Source organism: Pinus tabuliformis, chromosome 5_2 (genome assembly GCF_031772625.1).
Source record: "Pinus tabuliformis cultivar Carrire ecotype Pingquan chromosome 5_2, CPIR1, whole genome shotgun sequence".
Taxonomy (NCBI): domain Eukaryota; kingdom Viridiplantae; phylum Streptophyta; class Pinopsida; order Pinales; family Pinaceae; genus Pinus; species Pinus tabuliformis.
In genome coordinates, this window is record NC_142306.1 from 645,168,951 (window position 1) to 645,186,284 (window position 17,334).

Genomic DNA, 17,334 nt, shown 5'->3' on the forward strand with positions numbered 1-17,334 from the left:
CTCCTTCTACCTCTAAAGGGAAGAAGTTTTTTTGATCTGCAATGCAAATCCCTTTCCATAGTCCTTCCAGCTCAGCTGCATTATTAGTGTCTTTGCTAATCGATCCATAGTACATGTGCAGTATTGCCCCCGTGTGGCTCCTAAAGATTCCTCCAAATCCCGTTGGCCCTGGATTACCCTTAGCAGCCCCATCAAAATTCAGTTTGAAAGAGTTGATTGCAGGAGGATACCATGTAAGGGGAGAGACAGAGCTGGTTGGAGGACGGGCTTTGACCTGGGCTAAGAAGGATAGGTCCAGATTCCAGGCTTTCAGAATGGTACATTCCTTAGGAGAGTCTGGCAGATCCGTGTCATGCCAGTTTCTGATGGCGAGAGTTTCTTGAGGATTTTGTTTCAGGAAGAGCCACAGAGCATCAATTGGCCTACTGGTGTTGTTGAAAATTCTGCTATTTCTTTCCTTCCAGAGAATCCAATAGAGAAAGCCTGGTATTAAAATCCATAGGTAGTTTAAAAGCTGGCTTTTGAAAGGGTTCTTTGTCCATTTTCTAATGGTTTCTGTGATATCTTCCTTCCGATCTCCTATTGCATTTTTCAATTCTCTCCCATAGTTGTGTTGCGAGCGGACAAGTCTCCATTAAATGTCTAATGGATTCAAAGTGGAGATTACAATTGGGGCATCTTGATGGGTCAATGAATCCTCATTTTTGCAGGTTGTCCCAGGTGAGTATGCGCCTCTTACTTAAAAGCCATAGAAAAGTAGAGACCTTGGGCCATATTCCTGGTTGCCAGACCTTTTCCCATATCTAATCCTTGTCTGTCTGGGGGGCTGAGTAGCGAAGCTGATGAGCTTCCTTAGTAGTGAAAGTTCCTTTTGGCGTGTGACCCCATCTCAGTTTGTCCTGCTGATTTGAGTATTTAATTCTTCTGTAGTTTAATTCCCGATCTATTTCAGTGTGCGTTTCCCCTTGCCAATCAGCCTGCCAGATGCTAGCAGGTTTCCAAATTTGGAAGTCTTGGTGCGTGTGCTGCTGCCAGAATTGATGAACAAGTGTGAGGTTTGCCTGCTGCATGGAAGCTTGCCATATTGGCTTTTGGAATAGAGTTGCCAGTTTCGGGAGTTGTTGCCATGAGTCCTCCCAGAACCTTGCAGTGGTACCTGAGTGAATTTCCCAAAAACTGTGCTCTTGAACGAAGGCGCTATGTAGCTTTGCTGCATTCCATATCAGAGAACCTTGGGTTGTAGTGCTGATTCTGATGAGGTCGTTCCATTGGCTACCCGGGGCATATTTTGCTTGCCAGAGCCTCGCCCATGGTGAATGTGGTTTGGAGATCCAGTTCCACCATATACGTGCGCCCATTGTATTGTTGCTTTGGAGAGGATCCCTTAATCCCAGCCCGCCATTTGATTTTGTTTGGAAAACTTCTTTCCAATTGACGAGAGCCCATTTCCTGTTTAGACCAGAGGAGCCCCAGAGAAAATTTCGCTGAAGATTGCGAATTGCTTTGAGGACCCATTTTGGCACTGCCAGGATGGAAAAAAGATACAACGGCATGGCCTGGAGAACCGATTTGATCAAGACGAGTCTGCCAGCCATATTTAGAGAGCGAAAAGTCCAAGACGAAAGCCTTGATGTTAGTTTGTCTAGGAGAGTCCTCCAGGAAGCGTGCTTGATGGTTGAGTCTGCCAGAGGAGCCCCCAGGTATTTAGAAGGAAGTTTGGCAATGGAGAACCCCAGAATACAAGCAATATTCCTTTGAGTGGAGGCGGGAGTGTTGAAAAAGAAGAGCTGGGATTTTGAAGCATTGATGGAGGTGCCAGAGGCTTCAGAGAAAAGAGAGAGCAGGGATTTGAAAACTTTGGCCTCTTGAGAGGAAGGATGACCGAATAGCATGGTGTCGTCTACAAACTGCTGATGGGATAGGGGATGAAGACCATGGAGAGAAATGCCTTTTAGAGCATGGGTGGAGACGGCGGATTTGAGCAGTCGACTAAGCCCTTCTGCCATTAGGACAAAGAGGAAGGGGGATAGGGGGTCCCCCTGCCGGATACCACGGGAGGGGCGGAAAGGCGATGACGGGGAACCATTAAGCAGGACAGAGATGTTGGGAGATGAAATGAGATTCATGATCCATCTAGTCCATGTGGAGTTGAAGCCAAAAGCCAATAACATCTGATGAATATAATTCCAACTAAGTTTATCAAACGCTTTGGAGAGGTCCAACTTTAGAATCATACCTGGTTTTTTTAGAAGCTTTAAAGAGTGGATTACCTCATTCGATAGAATGATACCGTCCATGATCTGCCGCCCTTCTACATAGCCCGTCTGTTATGGTGAAATGAGAAGAGGAAGGAGAGGTTTGAGCCGGTTCGCTAGTACTTTTGAGATAAGCTTGTAAATGACATTGCACAGTGCTATCGGTCTGTATTTATCAGGCTTATTGGGTTCTTCGCCTTTAGGTACTAGCGCTAAGAAGGTTGCATTGAGGGAGGGAAGAATCCAGTGCATAATTCTTGATTCCTCCACTAGTTCCCATACCTCTGCCTTGATGAGCTCCCAAAACTCATGAAAAAAATTGGCAGTGAAACCGTCAGGACCAGGTGCCTTGCCGTCCTTGAGTTGGGCCATCGCTTCTTCTACCTCCCTGAGTGAAATGGACTGGAGCAGTTTGTTGTTATGATCCTCCGTTATGATTTTGGGAATGTGCTGTGTGATAGTTCTGATTGCGTGATCTCTATTTCCTGGAGGCTCCCTGAGAATTTCCTGAAAGTGATATTTAAATTCCTTCTCCATGTCTTCATGTGCTTCTAGTCTTTCCCCTTGTTGATTGTTTATGAATGCTATGTTGTTGTGCATTCTTCTTTGGATGGCAGTTCTATGGAAGAATTTGGTATTCTTCTCCCCCTCCTTGAGCCACCTAATTCTGGACTTTTGTCGCCAAAGAATTTCCTCTTGCTGCCTGCGGGCTTCAATTTGATTCCAAAGGTTCTGCTCCTGTTGCGCCTGCTCATCTGTTCTGCCTTCCAAGATGAGAGTCTGTTGTAGCGCATTCATTTGCTGCTCCAGCCTTTTGCGGTTCTCGAAAATGTTGCCAAACTGAGTACGATTCCAGACTTTGAGGACTTGTTTTAAATTTTTTAATTTCTGTTGGAATTTGAACATTTTGGCACCTTCCGGCGGGATGAATGATTGCCATGCCTCACTTACCACTGTCTTGAAGTTAGGATTTGAGAGCCAGAAGGCTTCAAATCGGAAAGGTCTATTGCTTCTTGTGCCTGGCCGAGACCATTGTAACATTATTGGCCAATGATCGGAACCACCTTGGGGCATTATGGAGGCATGAAAGTCCCCTCCCAGATGTATGGCATTATCCAAGATTAGGAACCTATCTAGCCTGGAGGCGATGTGTTGAGTGCCCCTGTGCTTATTGGTCCAAGTGAAAACTCCATTGGAGGTTTGAATGTCCATTAATTGATTATTTTGAATGAATTCCCTGAGACCGTTGCTGTCACCTTCTAACCTGATTCTGCCTCCTTTTTTCTCCTCCATCGTTTTGATAATGTTGAAATCCCCTCCACCGATCCAGAGGGGGAACTCCCTGTTTGCATTGAGAATAGTAATAGTGTCCAGAAGTTCTAATTTTTGCTGAAGAGTCTGCGGAAAATACACATTTGAGAGGTGCCCATGGATGTTTGTGCCGATGAGATGGAAGGACGCTTGGATGAGGTGATGGGTGGCATGAAAGTCATATAGAGTGAGAACCTGCGGATTCCATAAGATGGCTAATCCTCCTGAAGCCCCAGAGGCATCTACTGAAACTGAGCAGCTGCCTGACCAGACCTTGTTGCGAATTCTCTCTATAGCAGTATTATTGCTTTTTGTTTCTTGAAGAAAAACTAATGATGGCTTTTCTTGCTGAATCAAATTTTTTATCATTCTGTGTTTTGAGGGGTTGTTGAGCCCTCTCACATTCCATGAGATGAGCTTCATGATGGACAGTGGGGTTTGGGTTTGTAAAACTTTGTCAACTTAGGGAACCGCCCGGATTCCATAAGTATTTCTCCTACTATGATTGTCCTTTGTAGGTCTGTCTTGCGCCCTCTTTTATTTGTTTCTTTGAGAATTTTTTTCCCATCCCATGGGCTACCGGCTTGTATACCAAGACTTTTGTTGCGCTCTTCTTTGATTAGAACTCCTTCAAGCCTGTCGATTTGCCAAGGGGGTATTGAGTTGTATTCTTTCTGTTTGCGGGCAGTTTCTAGTTTGAGGATGTCAAGACTATCCAAACTGACATGCACCAGATCTTCTTCCATGATAGTAGGGGAACTCTGATCTTCCACATCTGCTAGGTCCTGTAGACTGAGGGCAAGAGCTGCATCTAGCTCCATTGCCGAGGGCTGCTGATTGAACTCTGTAGCAGATTTCCCCGGGGAAGGGGGGAGAGAGCCAGTATCAGAAACAGGTTTTTTATCTGAAAGGGGGCTAGTTAAGAGGCCATGAGGAATGGGAATGGAGGACTGCCTGGGGGCGATGGGAGCATGGGAGGAAGAGGGCATGGAGGGGTTCTCCTGAGGTTCTGAACTTGGTTTTTCCTGAGGATCAGGAGATGAGAGCAAAATAAATCTGTTCTGAGAGTCAGTTTTGATGGAGTTGTCTGAGACTACATGGTTTTTCTTGGCATGCCTACGGCGATTCGGAACTTTGATGAATCCTTCAGAGTCTTTATTGGATTCATTGGCTGTAGATTTGGACTGCGAGTTCAGAGGACAATCTCGGAAGAGATGGCCATGTTCATGGCATTTACGACAACGAAAAGGGATGTGCTCGTAATCTAAAGGTTGATTCCATTCAAAATCATCATGAAAGAGACTTACCGAGTCGGCGAGAGCTTTGGTCAAGTGCATCTGGACACAGATCTGGGCATAAGAGGTATATCTGCGGGTTTTGGTTTCCTCAGCAACTTTGATGAAAACCCCTAGTTTATTGCCAATGTCTGCTAGCGTTTCTTCTTTCCAGTATTCCACAGGGAGGGAATACATGCGTATCCAAACTGGTGCCCAACTGAAATCTTCTTTATCAGGGTTGAACCTAGGCTTCCAATCCCGGAGGTATAGACCTGAGGAGTTAAAAAAATACGGGCCTCCTTCGAATATGCGAGATTTGTCCTCCACACAGTGGAAAATGGCCGTGAAGAAGCCTTTGGGTCCAAGCTGCAGAGTGACCTATCCTTTAGGCTTCCATTTTGAAGCTATCCATCCCTGCAGCGCCTTTTCAGTTGGCCAGAATCCGAGAAACTTGCCTATGAGCGCATGGTCCTGCATGAACTGGATCTCGCTGTTAATGCGGTGACTGGGGAGATCGACTTTGATTCGTTCTGTAGCTTTCGGGATGCAGGTAGCCGAGGTCACCTTTGGCTATGACGAAGAGGCTTTTTGGTGCACGTCTTTTTCTTTGTCATCCGCCTCACATGGTGCTGAGGGATCCGCTTCGCTGTTTGTCAGTCTTGCTCCCTGATCAGTTTCAGTGAGACCACCAGGAGATGTTAGAGGATTTGTAGACTGTTCATTGTCAGAGGCTGGAGCTGAGTAAGGGGGGGGAGGATCCCACCCCTCCTGCAGGGGTGTCCATGGAAGGAGGTCAGAAGGAGCCCAGCGGCACGAGCTCAGAAGGTCAAGGGAGTGCAGAGATTAGGGTTGTCGCATTTCTGGCAGGCGAGGCATTCGCATTCTTCCTGAAATTGCATAGTTACCCTATATGCACAAGTTCGATTTTGTGCACTCTCAAGAGAGAATATTATTCTAACATTGGTAAGCCCTGTTACCCATCATATGGCATGTGAATTGACACCTTCTTCTTATATCATTAAAATGAGTGCTATCAAATTAAAAGGCATTATTAGGCCAGGAGGTAACTCCTCAAAATGAATTTTGTCTTTGCATTAAGATTGCTCATGGATATATACAAGGAGGGAGAGACTCTTGGGCTTCACCTCCCAGTGTCTCTTCATATTCCTATTCTCCATTATTTATTATTTACATTATTTACATATATTCACCCAATCCCAATGATTAGGTATCAACATTCCCCCCCTTAATATGAAGGGATGTTGGTGAGTCCAAGCATCATTATGAACCTTTCAAACTTTTCTCTTCTAAGCGCTTTGGTGAAGATGTCTGCAATTTTCTCATTAGTGGAACAATGGCATAGATGGATTATGTTGGCCTCAACATGATGTCGAATCAGATGGTATTTTGTATTGATGTGCTTCGTTCGATCATGGAACTTTGGGTTCTTGGCCAACTTTATTGCAGAGGTGTTGTTAATCATGAGTGGATTTGAACTCACTTGTTTCACTTGCAAATATTCCAACATTTTCCTAAGCCACACAATTTCCTTTGTTTCTTCAGCTGCTCCCACATATTCTGCCTCTATTGTGGAATCCGTTGGAACTTATTGTTTATGTGATCTCCAGGATACATCCCCTGATCCAAGACTCGTAACATTACCTGAAGTAGATACCCCAGTTTCTTTGTCTCCATCAAAGTTTAAATAAGAGTATCCAATCAAGCTGAAGTCGCCCACCTTTATATACTTGAGTCCAAAGTCTTGAGTTCCCTTCAATTACTTTAGAAATCTTTTGGTAGTAGACCAATGTCCCTCACAAGGATTTTTCATAAATATGGAGAGGATTCCAACAGCAAATGAACTCTTTGGTCTGGTAGTAGTCAAGTAGTTGAGACTTCCTACAAGTTGTCTATACTTTGTTGCATCCTCAAATTCTTTGCCTTCAATGGATGTGAGCTTTAAGTTCTATTCCATTAGAGTAGTCAAAGGATTTCACTCATCCATGCCAAACTTGTTCAACAGATCTCCAACGTACTTTTTCTGAGAGAGGAATATAAACTTTGGGTGTTGAGTTACTTCAATACCAAGATAGTAGTGAACATAGCCCAAGTCATTCATTTCAAAGCATTTCCTCAATTCCTTCTTTATGGATGCAATGTAGCTCTCATTGTTCCCTTTCATCAAAATATCATCCACATACACCACAAGATATACAATGATTTTTCCAACTTTCTTGACAAACAAAGTTGCATCATCAAGATGATAATGTTTGAAGTTGAGTTTCAGAAGATGCTCAGTTAACTTTTCATACCAGGATTGCGGTGCTTTCTTGAGGCCATACAAGGATTTCACAAGCTTTCAGACTTTGTGTTCTTGGTCCTTAACAAAAAATCCTTCTGGCTGAGACATAAAAACATTCTCTTTCATATCTCCATTCAAGAAATTAGTTTTTATATCCATTTTATGGACTTTCCAATTGTTTTGATCTACCAAGGCAAAGAGTGTCTGGCTGGTAACCCATTTTGTTGTGGGGGGGAAATTCTCCTCATAATCGACCCCTTCCTTCTATGAAAAACCTTTTTCCACAAGCCTGGATTTGTGCTTGTCAAGTGAGCCATCATCTTTATACTTTCTCTTGTAGACCCATTTGCAGCCATTGGTTTGGTTCCTAATAGATATCAACCATATTTCAAGTGCCATTCTTTATCAGGGCATCATACTCCTTTTTCATCGCTTATTTCCATTCATCATGAGAAGCAGCTTCTTTGAAGGAAGTTGGTTCAAAAGTTGTAGACAAATTCAGTTCACAATCATAAGAAACATCCATATCAACAAGTGAATCAGAATCATCTACATTCCTGGTTGAATTTATTGTTCCTGTCTTTCCAACCTCATTAGGATGAACACTTTCAAGTGTCTTTGTCAGCGATTTTTTGAGACCTTTCTGAGATGGCCTAGGCTACTTAGTTGACTAAGTTTGGACTGAATCAAGATTGAGTCTCCCAATTTTTTCAATCACATCACTTAAAGTATCATTAGTGGTTGGAGCTTCATGTGGGGGAGAGAGTGCTTCAGAAGAAGATTCTACATATTGATCCAGAATAGGAATCCCCCCTTCAATATGTGGAATCTGATTATTAAATTCTTGAAATGATTTTACATGTTTGAATCTATCCAAGTGATCAAGCTGCCACTCAACAACATTGTCATCTTTGGAAGATTCAAGAAATATTACATCTCTAGATACAACAAACTTCTTATTAACTTCATCATAGAGATGGTATGCTTTGGAGGTATTTGAATACCCCAAGAAGATACACTTACGACTCCTTGCACCAAGTTTGTTTCTTTGTTCCTTTGGTATCAAGGCATAATAGGTGGAACCAAAGACCCTGAGATGCTTTACCAAAGTAATGTGTCCATACCACATTTCATGAGTCTTGTTTATAATAGCATTAGATGGAAATATATTCTTTACATACACAACACATAGAATTGCATCAGCCCAAAACATCAATTTTACATTCTTGAAAAAGCATCATGGAACGTACCATATTTAAGATTGTCCTATTCATTCTTTCAGCTACTCTGTTCTGTTGGGAATTATAAGGCACAGTTGTTTGATGTTTCATCCCAAGCTGTCGAAGATAGTTTTCAAATTCATTTGAAGTGTATTCTTTTCCATTATCATTATGAATAAAGCCAATATGAGATTGTGCATCATTTTCAATCCATGTCTGAAAGTTTTTGAATGTTTGAAAAGCATCAGATTTGTTCTTCAATAAATAAACCCAACACATTCTAGTGTAGTCATCAATAAACATTAAATAATAAATCCAACCACTCGTAATGGGTTGTATCATATCCCATGTAAGTAAAACCTAATAATGAATAAAAATTATTTTTTTTCCTTCGATGATTTACCCTATTATCATGTTCTTTGTTGATGATATATTCACATATTAGCTTGGTATTAGAGCCAAATTCAAGTTTCTATTCTTTTGTTGATGATTTCCTCACATATTAGCTTGGTTTATACAAATATTTTCCAAAGAAATCACATATCAAATATTATGTCGACATGTTTCGAACCACTTACTGTGGTTTATGAACCACCGTAAGTGGTTCAAAACGTGTCAAAATAAATTTTGATATGTGATTTCTCCATAAAATATTTGTATAAATCATGAATCACAGAAGCCTACATTCTGAGATATTAGCTTGGTATTAGAGCCAAGAATCAAATTCCCATTTGAGGCCTTGACAACCATAATGAGGTATTTTTCAGACACCATTACTACTTGGTAAATCGAGGGGTGAAAATGTGTCTCTCAAGGATATTTTTGCAAGTTTCAAATCCCCCATTAGAATATATTTGTGGGTTTTTAGAAGTGTTTTTTTACAGATAACCACTGTAAATTCGTGGATATCGTGGAAGATGTTTCTAGCGAACATTTCAGACAATTTGTGGATTGACTGAGACATATTTTGCAACATTTTCTACCATAATTTTTGCACTCATTGCAAACATTTCCAGTTTTAAATTTCAAGGAATTTTATACCGTAATTTTTTCACTCATTACAAACCAAATTCTGGACCAATTCTCCCATCAAGATCAAGTCGACCATCCTGCCTTCCCAATATTTTCACAATAGAAAAACACAGATTAGAACTTTGTAGGCTCTTCTAGCCTCTTTGCATCCTTCATAAGTTGCAGACTATAACTGTGTATCCTCTCCTAGCTTCTTCGCATCCCTTTTAAGTTACAGACTATGTCTTCATATGCTCTTTTAGCCTCTTCATATCCTTCATAAGTTACATACTATAATATTTTAGCCTCTTATAGCCTCTTCGAATCCCTTTTAATTTTTTGATAACGACAAAAATATGTGTGTATATGTTATCTGTAAGGAGTTCGAAGTACCTCATATATATACCCATTTCAAAAGTTTGTTTAAGCACTTCTCAACGCTGACATGAGAAAGTTGGCCAACTTGTATTTTGGAGCCCCTTAGACACATGCAATTACAAAAAATAATATTTCTTTCTTTGATCCAAGATCCCAATAGGGTCTTTTACATAATGAAAATGACACATGACTCATGACAAAAACCTAGAAGCACTCAATGGGTGCTTTGACCTAGAGACCAATGACCTTGAGCATGAAACCCATGCATAATATATAATTTTTATTTTTATAATATTTTTCTTTTTATTCTTTTGAAAAATACATAAGAATTATATCATATCATGAGCCAAACAACAATTACGAAGCCCGCAACTATTTACACTTTTAACACTCCCTCCTAACTAGGGAGGTATTCATAATTTTTCAACCAGTACAAGGACAATACTTACTTTTAAAAATTATCATAAGAATAGTATCACAAACAACATATACAATGCTAGATACCATCTAGGCTAACTTCCAAGGTATCAATCCATCAAGTTACCATCTAGGATACCTACCAAGGTACCAACTCAAAAAGGTTCGGGTGTCATCTAGGCTACCTACCATGACACTAATTCATCAAGGATCCAAGTGTCATCTAGGCTACCTGTCAAAACACTAACTTATCATGGATCTAAGTGTCATCTAGGTGAACTTACAAGACACTAACTTATCATAGGCCTCAGTGTCATCTAGGATACCTACCAAGACACCAAGTCATCATGGATCCCAGTGTCATCTGGCTACCTGCCAAGACACCCACACAACAAGGGATCTAGGTACCATCTAAGCTTCCTTCCAAGGTACCAACCCCACAAGGATCTAGGTGTCGTCTAGGCAAATATATCGACTCCAACCAAGATCTAGATATCATTTAGGCCAAGACACCAAACTTAGCATGGATCTAGATATCATTGGTTTATTTGAGGTCTAGTGCATCTTTCATAAGTTGATTATTGGCATTAGATAGATAGAAGGATAGTAGGCATCGTTCTTGGCTTCTCTCTCATGATCTATTCAAGGGTAACCTTTACTAATTGTTTATCTTTCCTCTATTCACTAATTGAATTGTATTTCATAGTTGTTTCTCTCTTTCTTAATTGCATAATGATTCATTGCATGTTTAGAGGATAGTTGCATTTGAATTTATTTTTATTTCATCATCTCAAATCACTATTAGATTGCCTCCTATTATCTGTTGGGGAATTTGGATTGCAAGAAACAGAGTCATCTTTCAGGACAAGGAAACTTCGGTGGAATCAATTGCCATTCAGAGTATTTCAATTTACTCAAATATACCGGATTCAGAGGAAGAAAGGATGCCCAGGCAGATTAGAGAAGAACAAATCAAGGAAGGAGTGCCATGGGCTTACTTTGATGGAGCCTCTCAAAATAACAAAGCTGGAGCAGGTCTAATCATCCATATAACCGAAAGACATTCTCTAAAAGCTTCTGTAGGATTAGGCAGTGGCTCAAATAACTATGCAGAATTATATGCTCTTAAGCTTCTCCTATGTTGGCTGATTCACAGGAACATCTTCACAGTTCAGATTTTTGGGGATTCATTAAATGTTATCAAATGGGCAAATGATCAAAGAAGATGTCAAAATTACATATTGTATCCTTTATTAGAAGATATTCAGCATTTAAAACTATCTTTTAATGCCTTCTCTATTCATCACATCTACAGGGAACGCAACGACGCTGCAGACAAGCTTTCTAAAGAAGGTTTACAACAAGATATGGGCAGATGGAGAATAGTGGAGGAAATCAATGGAGGCACTCACATCTCGGACCAGCCTCCTTATGTATATATTGCATGCATATGCACATAGTAGAGCTGGTCATACTAGGTTCTTTTTGTTTATAGCTGGAAAGTCTGCTTATTGAAATCTGTTATAGTCTTTTATGATAGTGTTGCGCATTCTTTTTCGTCTTGGGTTGTTTTCCTCGATAGAGGAAACCCGGGGAAAGATGCCAGTAAATGTTTTTGTTACCATAAACATTAAACTGTTGACTCTTTTTGAAAACGCTGAGGAAGGGAGTTGTTTTCCTCTGTGGAGGAGGCTCTGTTTACGCTCAGAATGACCCATAACTCTCAGTTAAAGGAAGGTAGAATAGCCTTCCAGCAGGTATTATGATGCTCTATCATACAACAAAAGGAAGTTGCGGCATGTATATGTAAATTTTTATTATGATTATAAAAAGTTCATTTTTTTCTTTGGAAAAAAAAAATAAAATAAAATCACTATTAGAAATATCATCTAATTTTGCTTATAATTGTGGTTATATAATTTGGAAGCTTCTCTTGTTCTAATTTCTATATCACATAAGAGGAAGATAATCCTAATGAGCACATATAAGTAATCAAACATCATAGTTATAGTTTCTTTCCTTGTGGTTGTTCCCTTAATTCATTCTGATTTAATTGGTTGGATGAATAGGTTCTCAAGTTCTAAAATTTTTAAATATTACTTGAATATTCTAAACATAGAGAAGTTACTTGTAACTCACTTGTACTATTATAATGTTATTTTGGTTTCGTCAAGATGTTTCTCAACATCCCTGATGACACTCGCTAACAATTTCTCCCATTTGGAGTCTTATAAGACTTCCAACCAAATAGGTATTTTTCATACCTATCTTTGTTGAGTGATAGAATTTTAGGTAGGATAGAAGAAATTGACCAAACATTTGTTATGTCATCTAGGAGGCAAAGATCAACTAGAGGTGAAAAGATTAGAAGAAAATTCCATAGACGCATGGAAATTTTTTTCACTAAAGAGGGTTCATGTTCTTATGATAATGAGAGCATAGATGACATGGAGGTGCCCTTGAGGTACACACATCTAGTGAAATAATGGGTAACCAAGGATATTCTTGGAATAAACACTAATTTTTCTATCAATGAAAGGATATACCACATTGCCCCATTGCCATTACATGGTTTGCGTTTATTTTCCATGGCTGTTGTAAAGGTATGTTATGGCGAATTAACTGAACTGATGGAGTATGTCGGACCTTGTTACATCCAGAATGATTGGGTATGGTTAATCCAATATACCAAAAGTATGTGAAGATATGGCGTGTCCGCAAATTGTATACAACTAAAAGACAATGATCAAAATAAAGGGGCAACTATGCATTTTGATGGAAGGCCAAAAGAAGCAAGGAATATTATAGGGTTTATAAATAGTACGAAGCTCGCGACCCCAAATAAGCAATCCAATTTCATATTCGAGGGGTGTGAAGGAAATTGTGTATTTGTATGTGCCATAAAATCAATAGCTGCAGAGGAAGAGTTTCTCATTGATTACAATTTGAATCAAATAGATACAAATGTTGTTATTATGGGGGTGGTATGTATTCTATTTTACCCAACTTGTAAACAATGTCTATTATATGTTATGATTGTCATTTACTACAATATATTGTCATGCATCTTGTAAGTTAAGGAAACATTTTAATATGTCATGGTTATAATATTGTCAAAGGGCACCGACCTCGCAGCAGGAAAACATCAATGTAATCGTACGTAAAATAATATAACCATGAGATTTATTCTAGTGAGAAAGTTTTATCATTTTATCCATTATAGGGTAAGTAAAATTCATATTCTTAGGCATCATATAGCTAAATGAAATATTCACTATGCATATGACCAACCTTCCTTACAAGATTATATGAATCCTATATTCCAAATGTTACTTTAAACATGCATTCTTAATATTTCACACAATCATTTAATTATTTGTATCTTACAATGAGCTTGCAACTTGACCGAATGCATTACTTCATCTTATTCAAAGTATTGTTTCTATACAATATGGAACGTATATTGATCCTATCATAATGCCTATTCCAAGAACCTTCCAAGATGATGACTCTTACAAGATCATGATGATCCATATTAGCAAAAAGACTTCCTTTAATATTATTTTAGACATTGAATTGAGGAATATTTATGCAAAATGGTCCCCAAGATTTTTATTCTTCAAATACTAGATGATTTCAAGCAACTCAACCAATATAATTTTAAACATGCTACTATCATATGCTTCTATCCATGATGCCATACTAAATCAAGATGATGCATGCTCTTTAGGGATATTTTATCCTTTCATCCTTTCTAAGACAGCTTGTAGCACTTACTGCAATTTTGAACCTCAGGTAACCCTAGACTTCCATATAAAAATATTTTTTCTTTCTTTGATACAAGTGCCCAAAATATAACATGAAGTTTTTATATAAATTGAGATATATGTCAGTAGCGGTTTTCTTATTAATATAATAATGAATAATTGTGGATGAACTGCTTGATTTGATTTTAATGTGTCATTATGAACTTTCAAGATATCATAATATTTACGAGTAACTATTTAACTAGCTAAATTTCCCCTCTTATGTAAAAAATGGAATTTTTTATTGATCTAAAATGTTTCATCAAATTAAAATCTTTGAATGTTTATAGTCGAGGATGGTAGAATAAAATTACAAATTACAGTTATTTCATAAATAGGGTGAAAAGGGGAAGGCACTAACTTCAAATCAATCCACAGATGCTCCTGAGGAATTTCTTAGTGAAGAAGCAATTTTTTGTCCATCGATCTGATCCAAACAATAAAGAAGCTTCAAATGAAATTAAACAAGAAATTAAGTTCTTTAATTCAAAGTAAGTTGTAGGCAAAAGAGATAAGAGGCCAAATCAAAACCGTTATGGGAAAAAATTATCATTATGGGATGAGAAAATCATTTAGTTATCCCATTTATTTATTTATTATGATTTTAATAATCTCATCCTCTATTAAAAAAAAAAAAAAACTCTTTATTTTACAGGATTTTTTGAGTGAGTGTGATCCTTATGTTGTGACTATGGTGGTCGTTGTTGGTATCAGTTTCGATGTTCCACTTGTGAGTGATGCACCAGTCACTGAGACCGGTACGCCTGCTGAACCACACATGCCAAGATATGAACCCCCTGAAAAACATACACCAAGATCTGCACATGATGTTTTGGATGTAGAGCATGATACCATTGCACAATTTGAAGTGAGTTTTGAAGTGAGTTTTCCTAGATCTTCCTATGTTACTAGCACAGGAACATTATCGATTACAGTTTTTGTAGATGATGACAATGTCCTTGTGAAATTAGAGAAACTTTTGGGTATTTAAGAAGTGTTTTAGATATTAACTACAATCTAATTGAAATTAATGTATAGCCTGTGACTATTTTAAACTAATGATAATATTGTTTTGTAGAAAATGATGTATTTTATAGGTGTTCGTATGACCTATCCTTGGAAATATTTGAGCCCACCATTCACACAAACTAGAAATATCAAAGTTCCAAGTTGAAGGATGAACTTATGAACAGGACGGTTGGCATGTTCGGTGAGAGTACCTTCAATAAACTAGAGTTACCTCGAAGGTAGGATTACATTTAAACATCTGTGGGTTCCATTTGGAAAGGACTAGGTCGTATGAGTGCCCTCCAACGATTTCAAAGAAGGAGTGGAAATCCCTCGTGGAAGAAGCAAATGAGAATGCACTTTGAAAAGAAGGGAAGACACCACCTGGACCAAGAAGGTATGAGGCATTTTTAATAATGTAATTATGATGCTTTATCATCATTGTGACATCTAATTAAGTTTTTTCAGTGTTTTCAATATAGGCTCCCAAATACATCCAATGCCACGAAGGCTAAAATAGCTAAACATGGGCAACATCATTTATGCCTGGGTGGTTATTCAAATCTAGCCACAAAATGGTAAGTATTAAAAAAAATTGCATCCAAATTAAAAATTCTTAACAATTTTAATTTAAGATCACTGAAGAAGAAAAATTCATGTTCTCATGCAAAATTGCAGGGATCACAATTCAAAGAGGATCCCATGGAGGAATACCTCAAGATTACTTTCAAGCATGGCTATCAAGTCGTGGTTGAACGTTGGACAAGCTTAACATCTTCACGATCTTCCAGTGCCCAACCTAACACTCAGGTAAATAAAAGCAATGAAGAGCATTTATAAATTATTACTTGTACAATCTACTGGTTATTATTTTTTACCATAAATTAATGTGCTTGATTGTAAAAAGAAGGAAAGAAATGTAGATACAACACGTGATCCTAGTGACGATGGAGTGCCTCTTGAAACTGATTTTCAACTCGGTACTGGAGGTATTTCAAGTGTTATAAAAAAATTGTAGTATGGATTACAATTAAAAATATTTAAATACAAACAGTGTATTAATTATAACCTTTCATGTTTCTTCTCCAGAGCATGTACATGATGAGTCCAGACAAGAGGAGGAACATATGGCCACGTCTTAAAGTATTTTGTGTCCCTCCAATACCGAAACATGTAAAGAACACTCTACTACTATTTTTATTAATAAAACACTTGTAATAATAATAACTATAAATATGAATTTAACATTTATTTATTATTGTAGTTGATGCTTCGCCTCTTTGGAGCAGCATAGACATATGACCATCTCAGGAGCAAGGCATGCAGAACCCATAATAGCTGAAGGGAAAGCACAAGACGTCCTTACAAAATACCAAAAAAATAGAAAGAGACCGAATAATAAATTATCGTACTTGTTTGTTTAGAACCTGGTTTTTTTAGTACGACATTTTTTACTAATAGGTTGAATGCCTCATGGCATGTGCACATGTAAATTTCACTATCTTAATAAAAAGTTATGATTTTTCCATTGGAAAAAATTAGAATGACCTTGTTTGTGTTCTTATCATCAAATAAATGTGAAAACAGAAATATTGCAAGCATTAAAATCATTTAAAATTTTATATTATGCATCAAATATCTTTTGTATCTAATACAATGGAAACTTTGTGAACTTGCTTGCACTAGGAAGAAATTTAATTTGTAAATTCTAGTACCTAATAATTCTAGGTTTTACAGTACCTTTGAGTGAATCGCAATCTTCTCATCTTGTGTAGATATTAATTTAACAAGAAGACAAGGTAGTCAAGTTGGGAGAAGAAACAACTATATGATATATTTAGGAGCAACTACTGATGTCATTCCTTTGAAAGTGATGATACAAATATGCCTTACAACCACTAGGGCATATAGGAATGTATGTGGCATGGATTCTAAGAAAATCAGGATGGGAAGAGGAATAACTCCACATTTTTGTGATATTAAGTAACTCAAAGCATGCATATATACAAAAGGAAGTGGCTACTTTCTTCACATTCCACGAGGGACTACTTTTATTTCTTAAGACTATTCATTTCACATACCTCTGAATTATGTAGAACAACAACAAATCCAAAGTATTATGTATCTAACATTCCCCACTTAATTTGAATGGGTATTTTTGAGTCTAAGCATCATTTTAAAAATTTTAAAAGTTTATCTTCCAAGTGATTTGGTGAAGATGTCAATAATTTTCTCATTTGTGGAACAATATCTCAAATGAGTAGCCTTTCCCTCTACATGATATTGAATCATATGGTACTTTATCTTGATGTGCTTGGTTTGCTCAAGTAATATGGGATTCTTGGCCAC

General features: G+C 38.2%; 1 protein-coding gene across 1 annotated transcript; it reads right to left on the reverse strand.

The window, feature by feature from the left end:
• Window positions 1-803: 803 nt before the first annotated feature.
• On the reverse strand, window positions 804-2,006 carry LOC149160687 (uncharacterized). Its single transcript, XM_089434686.1, has one exon. The coding sequence runs from the start codon at window positions 2,004-2,006 to the stop codon at window positions 804-806; it is 1,203 nt and encodes a 400-aa protein (XP_089290812.1).
• Between the last annotated feature and the right edge of the window lie 15,328 nt (window positions 2,007-17,334).